The sequence below is a fragment of the Catharus ustulatus genome, chromosome 1 (assembly GCF_009819885.2).
Source record: "Catharus ustulatus isolate bCatUst1 chromosome 1, bCatUst1.pri.v2, whole genome shotgun sequence".
NCBI lineage: Eukaryota > Metazoa > Chordata > Aves > Passeriformes > Turdidae > Catharus > Catharus ustulatus.
Window position 1 is genome coordinate 56402992 of NC_046221.1, and position 14140 is coordinate 56417131.

The window sequence follows — 14140 nt, forward strand, 5'->3', positions numbered from 1 at the left end:
GCACACTGCAGAAACACAATAAACTCACACAAGTAGACTTAAACCAGAAATTAATGTGCAGACTTCAGTACTTGAAAGCTTAAGAATATGATACTTCCTGATTGTGATTTTGAGAGGAATAGGGAGAGATGAGGCACACTGCTAAAGCACTGAAAGCCTGTTAATAACACCTTGCAGAATGGAGATGCTGTTATGCATGGTTCAGGTAGTGTAAATTTGCTGCTGTGTTCCAGCTGCAAGGACAAATCCCCATCTTGCATGAATGGACATAGCTTCCTTGAAAAGAATCACAGAATCCTAGAGTACTTTGGGTTGAAAGGGAACTTTAAAGGTCTTCTAGTCAAACTTCACTTGCAATGAGCAGGGATATTTTTCAAGGGTTTTGGTTCCTACTGTGAGAATGTCTGAATGCACATAATTAGTGGTACCAAACCACACTATTGGATGCAGATTTGATCTAATCGGTTTATTCAGCCCTTAGAAAGGTAGATACCCATATATATGTCAGAAAACTTGAGAAAAACAGAAGACATCATACAAACAATGGCATTTGCAGAAGGATCATCATGTGTTAGTAGAGACTATATGTGCTGTAATATACATGGAATTGCACCCTTTGCATCCCAAGAATATTATCACTTCTTACTTAACAGGAAATGTTTTGACCTTTGCCCATAATTTCAGCTTATTCATAAAAGGTACCTAAACACCATCTTTATTAAGGATATTTGTGTTCACCAGCTCTAGCTAGGATACATCTGAAATGCACACTTTGTTTTGTGTTTGTTTTTAAAAATTATGATCACACATTTGAGATTAATTATACCAGCAACTTTTCAATTAGGCATTTTTTTCAGAGTTAGAGACAAAAACTGCACTATTATGCAAATGGGTTATTTTTATACAGTAAATAGAGAATTAAAATAAGAGTGAATCCTAGTAAGGTCACTCAGCTCACCTTCTGTATTTGATGAGAATGTGTTTAGTCAGGCAGTAGCTGCTTTTATCTAAATAGAGTATGAAGTTACCCTTTTACTTTGTAAAAACTAATTAAAACTATCTTAACTTGCATGGGTATACAGTAAATTAATTGTCATTAAGTAGGAATCTGAATGTCCTATCATTCATCATGCTAAAGAAAACCCCTTTCTTCTTTGTCAGATTTTTAGATTAGAAACAAGAACAAAACAATTAGCAGGAAGCTGATATTAAGACTTTAAAAAATCCCCAATAAGAATGCCCATGTATGCATTTAATAACAAAGTACAGTGATCAATGCAAAGCAATGCCATTTGTTTGGATCTTTCTTCTTAAGAATTTGTATGGTGATCTTAAAAGTAGTCTTTGCCTTTGCCCAATCTTGTCAAAGGAAGCAGAAGACACATGAGTAATTTCCCTCATTATCTGCTGTCAAATTCTGAGTGAGTTGACTCAACTGACTGAAAGGCTGCTGCTCATTTATCCCACACAACAACCAAATAGATACAATCAAGACATTGTTCTTTTGTGAAGCAAGTCTGTCTCCTAATTGTGTGCTTATGCAGCATTTAGCACAGAAATTTGGAATCTCTACCCCCTCCTGTACTGCAAATAATAATTCCAACACCAGCATGCACTGAGTTCCAAAGTGTATTACATACAGTATGTACAGTTTGGGGTCTTCTGCTTTGCTCTGGGGTGCTGGAAAATTGATTTCAAATGGAGATTATAAGAGTGGGAGAGGTGTTACTCAGAGGTTAAATCTTACCCAAAGAGCAGTAGACTTCCTGAAGCTCTGAAATTTGCTGTCCATGAGCTGTCTAATACATTGCAGAAGAATAAAGCCAAGATTATGCATGCTTAATTTTAATTCTTCATCCTGTAATTCTTCTTTATCCTGTCCTGAGTGGCATGAAAACTGAACCAAAATTTTCACTGCTGCTATAAATCTTTTCTACAGTTTTGGTGTCCAGAGACCCTGATCAAGCCATGCCATCTTCTTGCTCATTCTAAAAAAGTCAGATTTGTTATCTTTTAAGTAAAGCATCCAAATAGGAGCAGAGTAGATGTGGAGGGTAGTGACAGCACCATGGTAGCAACAACTGAAATTGCTTGTTGTGGCTGGAAGGATATTGAATGCCAAAACTGTCTTTAAGCACTATAACAATTTTAAAAATCACTGTCTTTTGAGTTGATAGGTGCATTTTTCACTTGGGGAACATGTTCTACTCTCTTAAATGAGGGTCAGCGGAACACAAGCATGTTCCCTGAGGTTTCAAGATTCCAAATTATCAATATCCTCACTCTGATTAGCTTTTGTCTATCCTCACTTAGAACAGGAGGTTTCTCTTTTTCAAATGTATTTGGTATTGACCTACTCCTTTTGGCATTAGACACTCTGATAGTAACCCAGCTGACCTAAAGAGTTTGGGCAGCTGTGGTGCATTGACCTTGGCTGGATGCCACATGCTCACCAAACTGCTCTATCACTTCCTCTTCTCAGCTGGATGTGGGAGAGAAAATAGATGGGAAACAACATGTAGGTTGAGATAAGGCAGTTTACTCAGGTGAAAGTGAAAGATTCCATGCACAGAAGCAAAGAGAAAACAAAAATTTTTATTCTCTACTTCTCACCAGCAAGCAATGTCCATCCATTTCCCAGGAAGCGGAGCTCCAGCTCATGGAGGGTTTGCTCCAGAAAGCAAATGTTGTAAATAATGAATGCTCCCTCCCTCCTTTTCTTAGCCTTTATGTCTGTGCTGACGTCATATGGTGTGGAATATCCATCCCTTTAGTCAGTTTGGGTCAGCTGACCTGGTTGTGTCCAGGATCTTGCCCACTTCTGGCCTTCTGGAATGTTGGAAGACAATGCTGTGCCAGCACTGCTCAGCAGCAGCCAAAACTCCTTTCCAGCTACCAGTGCAAAGCACAGCACTGTGAGGGCTGCAGTGGGAAAAAAAAAAGAATGTCATCTCAGCCAGACCCAAACACCAGCCTAAAGAGTTAAGCCAGAATGAGAAGCTTTGGACTGGGTTTGGTCTCTGTTTGTCAAGCAGAGCTGGAGAGTGAGGGTGGAGTATCAAAGCCATTCTTCTTCTCTCAAACTGATGACAGATTTATAATTTTGAAAACTAAGACAAAATTTATGATAAACTTTCATAAAGTGAAAACAAAGTTTTTACACATCTGTAAACAGAAGACAGAAGGGAAAGAAAGAAAAAAGGTTTGACTTTAAACCCACCACCTCAAATGTCCCAAGTTCACAACCTTCAATAAAAACTAGTGCCTGAGACATGTTCAAAGAAGTTTGATTTAAAGGAAGGGAATAAAAAAGGTTTGATTTAAAGGGATGGAATAAATGATACATGTCTGAAGATTGCCTTATAAATGATTAAGCAATGCTAAAAACTTCAACTCAGAAATCAAATTCATGGGCAAATTTGCTGGATGGCATATTCCATTTTTGAAATTTATGATGGAGATAGATATCTGTTATTTTAGAATTGATCTCCACCTCATAATAAGATCTTTTCTTCTGACACCTGCTGGATTTTTTGTTGGCACACTCAAGTCTTTACTGTCTACTACTGACTTTTCATTTCTATAACATTACTCCAAAAAGGTGACATCTCTAAGCAAATCTTTACTGTCAGCTTCCATTTGCATGCTTTGCCAAAGCTGATGTTTTTTTTATCAGCACTTCCACAGAGGTAAATGGATTTTTAGTGAATCAGTGCTCCTTCATTTTCTGATTTTAAAGCATTATTGAGTAGGGAATGTAGTACTTCGGTGGGAAAGCACTGTGAGCAGATGAGCATCTCAAATTGCTAAATAAATATCCAAGTGTTTGTTTTTAAAATAAATGCTGGGCAAGGCTGGAAAGTTTGGTTTAGTATTCAGAGGCACTGACAAATTGAGACCTGTTGCTTTTCATAGTAGCATACTAACTGAAACTCATGTTATGCTAAATGAATGGTTAAGCAAATGTCCTGTAACAAGTGGCCAGCTCAAGCTTAAGACTTTTTAGGCATGTGAGACCTAATTAATCCTTGAAGATATGGCAAATCAGTAATTCCATTCAATTGTATTTTTAGTTTTAGAACTCATGCCCCCTCGAATTAAATCCCTGTCTCCTGTGGTCAGACTCTGTAAAGCTCTTCCCTGGCTGAAGCAGAAATGTTCCCTTTTTGCAGGATACTGCAAAATCTCCCCTAGGAGATAGTTCCTGTCCCAGGTAGATGGAGGGGACTGCTGAGACCCCAGAGCTAGATGGGACTGGAATAGGTGCTGCCTGGAGGATCAGAGGCAGCCTGAGACTACTGTATGCATGCCCTGGTGCTGCCCCTGACAGCTGTAAGGAGAGTCTTTCTCCATCCCTGGACACCGATCTGGTACATCCAGAGCAGACACTGGGATGCCCTGGCAGCAGCAGGCAGGCAAAGCACAGGTACAACAAGCAGTGGGCAGACATGCAAAAGCCATAGCATGACTTGGGCAAAGGAGACAGGTTCACCCCAGAAAGGGCAAGGAGAGGGAGGGGGCGGAGGAGGGAAGTCTTTGCAGTTTTTGAGAATGTGCAGGGCACTGCAGGGAGTATAATGTCTCTACTTAGCTATGCCCTTGTAAAACCATGATAAAGCACTTGAATTTTATCCTCATCTGGGGTAAATTACATTACAAGCACTGACTTCAGACGCATTGTTTTAATTCATTCCAGCTGAACAGTCAGCAGAGAAGAGTTGTGGATGAAAGATGCAAGTGCAAATTACAACTATTTTTGTTTTACCATGACATGGATGTTGTATTTCCTTGTTAGATATATTGCAGTTTCTTATAGCTGCTGATCTTTGTTGTTTCTTATTTTAGCACAAGATCTCTGCCTTTGAAAGACATGAAGCACAGCACTAATAAAATACCAGACACAGTACAATAGCAAGCTCCTAAAAAGGAGATAAAACAGATTACGTAAAATAGCATGTGGTAGGTATTATGAATAAATAAATGGCTGTACCTAAATTTTAAATGATGCATCAAGAGTTTGAATATTCATTGAAAGATTGGAGCTGTATGGACTAAGGCTTATTCTGGAGAGAGCAGGAAGGAACAAAACTCTGTATTACCCAGATGCCAGAGAGGAGAAGGATTATAAATGGAGATCTGATCACACAGTCACAAGTGCAATAAAATGGCAGTCCTTGATACTGTATTAAATTCTTGGCTAGCATGCACTGAAAGAAGAGAAACTCACTCAGATGTGTAAGAAAGCATACTAATAGATTGTAATCTAGCTCTGATCTTGAGAGGAGTCTAATTAGAGTCATTTGGGCTCTTCTCCTGGTTATTGTTAGACATTTAACCTTAATACCCTGCAAAAAAATGATCCTGGACACAAAGATGTTAGGAAAGGCAGACCTATACTGGATGCTCTGGCCAACTGTGAATTACTAGCAAGTTACGGAGAATGTCAGGGACTCTAGGAGAAGTAGCTGTAAAGTAGGCATCAAACCCAAGACCTGCATGACCTTGGCTGTCAGGATCATTAGGATTCAGTCCTTTACTACAGGTTAAAGGGATTTAAAAGGTAGAAGCAGCCGTAATGTTAAAGGAAATTGTTCAGTATGCAGTGGGGAAGCTAATTCTCTCCTTGCTCTCAACCAATATTGAAAATAATTAAATAAGGGGAATAAATTTAACATGATCTATCTTCTGTCAGGACTGCAGAGAGTTGGGATGATGTGGTAAAATAGATGAGAAGAGGTAGAGATTTTCAGAACAGGACATAAAATTTAGAAATGTAATATGTATTTATTTAAATGGTAGCTGTATGTTTGTCTTCACTTTGCTGCTTTGAAAAGTCTAATCTCCAGTTTTAAAGAAATTTAGCATTTGTAGGCCCCTATACAGTCCAACAAAAGAATATAATGGGATCTTGAACAAATTAAAATAAAGCCTACTGCTTCTCATTTTAATGCTCTGAATATCAATCTGAGTTCTACTTATAGAACTGGCCCTTTAGTGTTTTAGTCCTGATTTTTAGTTTTGCATCAAATATCTACCTGGCAGAATTGCGGTCAACAAAGGAAAAGCTTCCTCTTCATTTCTATACTGTAGTTGACATGTGTAGGTTTGGCTGTACGTATTAAAGTGTTGTGGGTTTGAGCTTGCTGGTATCCCAGATCTGAACTACTGTCTCATTGCTCATGGTTGAATTAATGATGTGAATGTCTAAGAAGCCATCAGATTCATAAATCACCAGAAATAAGAGGGATAACTCATAAAAGTCTTTTCCTTTTGTTTAGCCATTTATCATTTTGCTTGCACATTAATAAACAGAGCTCCCCTGAGGTAAGCCATACGAAGAAAGATTTTTCTTCCTAATTTTCCTCAATCGTAGTGAGTAGATCACAAATGAAGAGAGCGGGCTTGTCACGGCGTGCTGGTGTCTCCTTCTACCCATCAGTGATAACAAATAAATGCGATGAAGTATCCTGGTGGATAATTATTTGTGTTTACATAACAGGCGCCAGGTTTCCGAGTCCGAGGCTGTCAGCCAGACCAAGCCGCAAGCGCACCTTGTCCATATCCCCCCTGTCTGACCACAGCTTTGACCTTCAGACCATGATACGGACATCTCCAAACTCCTTGGTCACAATTCTCAATAATTCTCGTAGCAGTTCGTCAGCCAGTGGTTCTTATGGCCACTTGTCTGCAAGTGCAATAAGGTAAGAATTGTATTTTCTGCCTGAATTGTATATTCCCATTTATTCACACACACACAAATGTGAATGTATTCTCACATCTTTAAGTAACTTGTTGGGTTTTTTTGTGAATATGTGCATTTTTCTGTTTCTACAATGTATGCTCATCAGAACTTAATTTAAAGTATAAAATATTTTTTTCTTGCTCAGAAAGGTAACCACAAAGAATTTTTGGCCTATGATTGTCCAGTGCAGATAATATTTAATCTGACCAGCAGGAACAGTGTGTGTGTATCCAGGAATCCATTTTCAGAGAAGAAACTCTAGGACAGGTTTGTGACTTAAGTCACTTGGGTTCTTCTGCCCATAAATATGATGGAGTGAAATGTTCCTACATTACAATCATGAGAAAGTAAAGAAGAGAAACACGGTTAAATTCAAATGTTTGGCTTTAACTTTTGGGTGTTCATCTCCATTTTTTTTCCATATTTTGAACGATTTGACATTCTCTGGCTAAATTATTTTCGGGTTTTTTTCCTTTTTTCTTTTTTTTGGTACCAAGGAAGTACTGTCATCAGTGCTATGATTTTCACTTGGCTCCTTCACTTGTGTGTGCAAGAAAACAGAAATGGTTATTCTGGAGGCAGAAGAGCAGGATAGTAACTGAAGTGATGGACAGAAGTTGTACAGAAAAGGGAAGAAAATAGGGCACAAAAGAATACTAAAGGAATAATGTAAAAATAAAAAAGAAAGTGGAAGAAAATGAGGAGCTGCAGAAGGAAAAATGGAGATGTAACTGCAGAACATTTTTGTATTTGTCACATAGCTATATGTTAAATGAGAAAAGCTGCTTTGGTATTCTGAAAAAAACCAATTCCCCCACCTCTCCAAAGTGCCAGTAAATGTTGAATTTACATTTATAACCCTCAAAGAGTGCTTCTGGGCCCTGGCTTAACAGCAGTTTCCATATTCAATTTGCAGTGAGGCAAAGGAGCAAATCCCTACAGCAGTTTGTTGAGATGGGGTGCCCATTTTAGCAAGGCTTAAAAAACACTACCAGGATCATGGATTTGACTCCCTGTATGGGCCATTCGCTTAAAAAGTCAGATTTGATGAGCCTTGTGGGTCACATCCAATTCAGATTATTCTGTGAAATCTGTGAAATGCTCTGTGGCAAAAATGACATGTTTACAGCTTTGAAAACAGGCTATGGGGGTTTTCACTCCTGCGGAAGATGGGGCACACAGCTGGTGTGTTAGAAATCATGAGCCTGACAAACTCTGACAGTGACAGCACTGTAAATATTGGTATTAGTGCAAGTGCTTTCCCTTTTAAGCACTTTTAAATAGTCGTGCTTCATAACTCTGATGTACTTGAGTTAGCTGTGTAGTATTTCACAGGTACAGTGCCATAGCTCTGCAATACAATTTTGCATTCAATGGAATCATGGTCCCAAATATGAAACTCCTTAATGAGGAATGTGATTTATGTCAATGGCTGGCAGCAGTTGGACCACGTCTGTCAAATACATGTAACTGTGTGGAGGTGCACTATCTGCACTGTTATTAAGGTGGGATGGCACTTAATGACTAAACTGCTTTTCCATAGCTTGTAACTTTGGTAAAGCAAATAGTGAATGAAAGTTGGCATAGTCTCTACAGTGGAGTAAGTCTTCTCTTCTTTTACTCTTCCAAAGCCAAACTGGGAGTCAGATGAATAGCTTTGTCGAAGACAGTTGTGGAATTGGAGGGAACTGTGGGCAAAGACTGAGTAAGGACACTAGGGAGTCTTCAAAGTGAGTCTTGTGAACTAGTGTCACTAAGAAAGCAGTGCTTGTGTGACTGAACCTGTGGTTGACCAAAGCTTTCAACCTGTCCTGGTCATACTTCCCAGGAATGCACAATGCAAAATTTCATATGATTTTGAATAAAGATTTTTTTTTTTTTTTACATTTTGATAAGAGTATGTCTATTCAGCACGCAAAGTTGGAAATGTATAGTTCCATTCTTCTCAGTTAAAAGGAAGGCAAGGGAAAGCTCTTCTTCCTGCTTTGTAACTCACCTCTGTTGGTGCCCTTTAACTTCTCCCGTATGAACCTGTCTATATAAACCAAAATAAACAGTGATGTAAGGTATTAAACCCAAACCACATTTCACTGCCTTAATAAATTCCAAGACTAAATGTGAACAGGACTGTCAGTAAAACCAAATTTATTATTCACTGTTTTGCAAATAATGAATTCAGCACAAGAACTGTTGTATTGAATAAAACCATAGGTTCATCCCATTTAATATCCTGTCAGCAACTGTGATCAAAGTCTAGGAAAAAACATTTCCTGGTGTAAAATTCCAGCTTCTGGAAACTTGCAGGTTAACATCATCGGAGTTGCTGCAAAAAAAATGGTACAATTCAGCAAACTCTAGATGGAATTGCAAGACAGGAAGGATTTCTACTTTCAATAGTATCAGTAGCATTAACTATACTTAATGGTACACAATCCTTCTACTTCTTGATATTGTTTCCCATCTTTTTTAACTTAGTCCAAGTAGTTTACACTTGGCAGCATTTTTCATGGCAAATATGTATCTAATGCTGAATATTTCCAAAAAAACATCAGCAAGGTTATTAATTTTTAACATCCAAATGAAGTTAGAGAAGAAGAGATTTTTCTGTACAAACTAGAACAACTATTGCTTACCTTTTTATGTGAAGCTGAACTTTGCCAGGAATGTTGCCTAGATGATGCAAATGTGATCTTTGCTGCTCTTGAGAAATTGTCCCATTCAGCCAAGTGATAAGCCCTTAAGAAGTTTCTATTAGCATGTGTTAAATAAACTAAGCTCTCAGCATGTTCCAGTCCAGGGCCCACAGAGTAAAAGGAGGACCTCTCCCTGCAGTTGCAGCTCTGGTACCTCCTTGGGGAGCCTGTGGAGACTCAGCTGTCTGTCCAGCCATAACAGTTTTGTGAAACAGAAAGCAGTCTTTAGAAGAGACAGGAGTCAGCCCAGAAACTGTACACGCTAAGCAAGTTGGCACAAAATGCCTTTCTATAACACAACATAGACTTGCAGCAGAAGAGAGAAAAGGCTGCAAAATAAAGCACGCAGAGTCTGGTCATTCCGAGAATGAAGGTACTGCCCCCTTGTGATTGTGCTCTGATACCATCTTTAACTTCAGGGCTGCACAGTGTTTGTAGGGCCCCTGTCTTCTTCAGTGCACAGCCTGAACATCCTGAACGTATCTTGTGGATTAGAGAGAGCCACAGGACACTGTCTCACCGATTCCAGGTAGCCTGAAAGAGGAGGGAGCCTCGAATCTTGTTGTTTGCTGCCTGCAGGGCAGTCCGTGCTCTTGCAACACAATGCTAGACTGATGCTGGGCAACCTGAACTAGTCAGAAGTAACCACCAGGCTCAGTTTATCTTCTGGAGTCCCAGCCTACTGCTCTTAATTCTGCAGAGGAGTCAAATTGCTCACAGCCATGACTTGAAGATATAGACAGTTGTTTTGACCATTTCTTATGCTATGTCATGTTAACTAGCCCAGATCTTTTTGCCTGAAATTGGGCAACCACAATGAGTGGCACTTTTTGCCTCCATCTTTCTTTGATTCATGTTCCTGTGCAAAATGAATCCTTCCCTTTCACCTCAGAGGGAGGTTGAAAGCATTAACATTTTGTGAAGCAATTAGATTATACAGTGATGAGCACAGTGGAGAAGCTCAGGAGGGTGTCAGTAATTATTTATTCACTGATGTTTTAAATACAAGGGAAGGAAGGCCTATGGGCATTACTCTGGGCACAGAGAAGAAAAATACCAGAGGGCCTCTCACTGAAGGCTACCGTGTGTCTTGTGAACTGAATGAGTTAAGAATCATGCAGAGGGGAAAAGGGGTGTGCTATCACATAACTAAAAGCTGATGAGTCAGCACATGAAAATATGGACAGGTTTACTTCTGGTATAATTTTGTGGGCTCAGTGCTCTCTTACACCCGTTTTTGTAAAGTTTCTGGCTGTGTTAAGAAAGTGTCTCCAGGACCTCATTGGTCTTCGCAATGGCTAAAAAAAAGAGGCTGAAAGATTACATCCTGTGCTTCACACTGCTTTTCAGCATTGGATCCTCTATATGAGCACTGTGGGATGCTGAGGATGAAATCAGGTGAAAAGAGCCACATTTTGGTCTCTGTTTGTACAAAGCCAAGCACAGAAGGGCTCTGGTCTTTGACATGGATACTACTGTAGTTAGAATAATAAATTCCAGCAGTTTAGCACAACCCAGAGGGAGCTCAGCTTGGCGGGTGCCTTGCCATTGTCAGCTGGCAGTGTGGTGCTGTATCCTGACTAGTAGCTGAGTACTTGAAAAGGAGATGACACTCCTGCTGACAGCTAATAGTGGATCTTCTTTAGCACACCAGGTAGAGCTTCTACTTTGTGCATTTGAAAACACCTGGTTTAGGTCTCAGCTGGGAGAGATTATGCAGAAAGGAGATGTGTGAAATAGCATCAAATGAGGATAATCCTTCATTTGACATTTACTCATTTGGTTACCTGCCTCAGTCCTGCAGTGCAGCACCCCTGCTATTAATCCTTTGTCAAGATGTACTTAATATTATGTCTGCTCCCTGTGACAATTATTAGACTTTGCACTTCAGTAGCACTTCTTTTTGAGAGACAGCATGGTTTAGAGTGAGTATAGAGGGGGTAATCACTTCCCGTGATATTAAGACTACTGATTCAAAATCTTTACAAAAGATTAACTGGTCTTTAATAAACTTAGGAGGCTGGGACTTCATGTTCTATAAGATTTGAGACTTAGAACCTCTAGTCCCTTGAAATTTAGTCCCTTGGCAATGCTGTGATACCAAAACTAAAAAGTCAGTTTTCAGAAAATGATCTGAATTCCCTGTCAGATCCAAGGTGTTTAAGTCAGTAGTTCCACCTACTACACGAGACTTTCTTTTGGTCTAGGCAGATATAACTGTGACTATAACTTACCCATCTCATAACCCGTGAAAATTCAGTTTCATGTGAGCACAAGAGCCCTTTAGGATCAACTTGAAGGTTTGAAAGAAACTGAGAAAACTCAGTAGCACTTTTTTTTCCTCATGCACTACCCTGCTTCCCTGATAGTATCAGAACAATTAACATAGTGTGGATAATTACAGCCAGACCGTGGCTGCTCTGGCTCCTGTCACTTTGCTCTGGGTTGATCTGAAGCATCAGGGAATGGTGGCAAGGATACTTTCACAAAGAGCACCAGAAAGGGATAGCCAGGTTTGTAGGGTGAGCTTAGACAGCAATGGATTAACATCAGTGAGGAAGACAAGGGTTGTGTTTCTGCAAGCAGGTATTGGATTCTCAGTTATTTCCTCATCTCATATAAGCTCCTTGTATAGAATGTTTGTTGTATAATGAGTCAGTGCATTGTATCTAGAGATGAGTGACTAGGTAATATTTTCTCCAGTTTTCCTTTGCAAACACAGACAGAAAATCAAGAGAAAAATAGAATTAAGGCATCCAAATGAAGTATAAAGTTATCAACAGAGAAAAGCAAAAGTATCTTTAGATAAGAGTGCAACCATCTAATTATACACTCTATTAAAAAAAAGGTAGAGAGTATCCTTTTATCAGTTTTAAATTCTCCTGGTTAAGAATTTAACAGAATGTCTCATATTTATAAAGACAGGAAACCCTCATGTTCTCATCCTCCTTCTTAATTCAATATTTTATATATTCTTATTATGTTTCCTCTTATTCATCTTTCTGATGTTGTTTGCAGTCTGCTCTTTAGAGTTCTTGCATTGTCTTTTCTGCTAATACTGTCTGAAAGTCTCCTTCTACTGCATGCAATAATATTCCAGGGAGGACCAGCAATTTAAATGGACCATGATTTTTTCTTTTTTTTCCCCCAGCTAGTTGTTTTAACATATTTTTACCATAGCTTCATGTTGATCAAATTTTCATTCCTTCATTGAATTCTGCATTGAGACAAGCAAGTGCTTCTTGTCATTTGTCTCAGTTAATTTAGAACCAGTGTATGAGTAACTCTGACTCCATTTCAGTATTGATATGCATCTTGCTATCAGTATTGCTCATTCATCTAGCATACTGAGCTCTAAAGATAACCACTTAGCTTTCACTATGCTACTCAAAATAATTTTGTCACATATGTAGATATAATTTTTTCATTTCTCAACTCCATCCCAGATTGCTGACAATTGCACTATTAAATAGAAGACCACATCTAAGAATTTGTGTCTAACTTTGCTTAAATCCAACTACTTAATTCTTACCTTTGATTTGTGTTTTAAACTGTAAGTTGTAAATCTGAATATTCCTGTAATTATGTCTGTGTAAAAGGACACAATCAAATGCTGGTTAATGAGATTAAAATGACAAGTTTAGCATAGCACAGGTAGAACAAAATACATTCACAACAATGTTTTGCAAGAAGGTCATTATTATAAGATAGGTACGATAAAGAGTTTGTTAATTATGTCAGCATTATAGGTGTTTTGTTGTTTTGTTGTCACTCTTATTGGGATCTACCTAAGTTAAATACAGAGCTGACTTTGACTGAAAGCCTTTCTTACATTAAAAGCTTTCTAATTAATTGTATGCAATATGTTGTAAATGAAGGCTTTGTTTTAGTTCAGACTGAGTCAAATTCAGTCCAAGTGTAACCCCACTAAAACAGGTCCTACTAAAACTAGACCTTCATATCTGTGCAATATAAGGCTTTATTCTCCATGGTCTTGTACTGTGGTTAACCTAAAGAAGAATATAATACTCTATCCTGCAATAATATCTTCATTTTTACCTTCTTTCCAGGAGTGTAAATAACAGCGAAGTACCACAAAGTGAATAAAAGTGAAATTCATCAGTATCACAGAAAGTTGCATCTATATCAGGCTCTGTGGAAATACAACCATGCAGCTAGCCTCCTGCACAAAGCTCATGTAGATTGTAGGAGGGTGACATTCAGGGAGATTGTTTTGGAGGGCACCTACATCTTGCATTAGAAAGTGGTGGATGTTTCTCACCAGAAACACCAGAAACATGACTGGCAAGATTTATGCCTTTTGAAAGTGTAAAATCTAAGGAGCTGAGCAACATAAAGAATGCAGACCATGCAGGCATGTATTGCATGCACATTTACATGTGCAGGTGCACCTATATACAAGTGAGATTATGTATACATGCCTGTAAATCTGTGCCACAGATCTTGTAATTAAAAGTCCATTTGAAGCAACTTGCTCCAGACTGATTCAGTGTTAAAGAGTTTAAAGTTAAAGAGTTTAAAGTTAAAGAGTTTAAAGTCATTGAACCCAGAGCAATATTAGTTCCAGGAAAGTTCTCAAGCTAAGACAAGTGTGCTGGAATTTACCCCTTCATTACTTCATATTCAGACCCCAAAAGCAAGTATTAATTAGCATTTTGAATGCAATAAATTATACCAGTTTTAG

General features: G+C 38.7%; 1 protein-coding gene across 3 annotated transcripts in view; it reads left to right on the forward strand.

The window, feature by feature from the left end:
• GLI3 (GLI family zinc finger 3) overlaps positions 1–14140 on the forward strand; it is a 213420-nt gene that overhangs the window by 145499 nt on the left and 53781 nt on the right. For all 3 annotated transcript variants that reach the window (XM_033071455.1, XM_033071464.1, XM_033071473.1), the window contains one exon: positions 6500–6701. In XM_033071455.1, coding sequence (XP_032927346.1) covers positions 6500–6701 — 202 coding nt within the window. The remainder of the gene's footprint in view (positions 1–6499; positions 6702–14140) is intronic.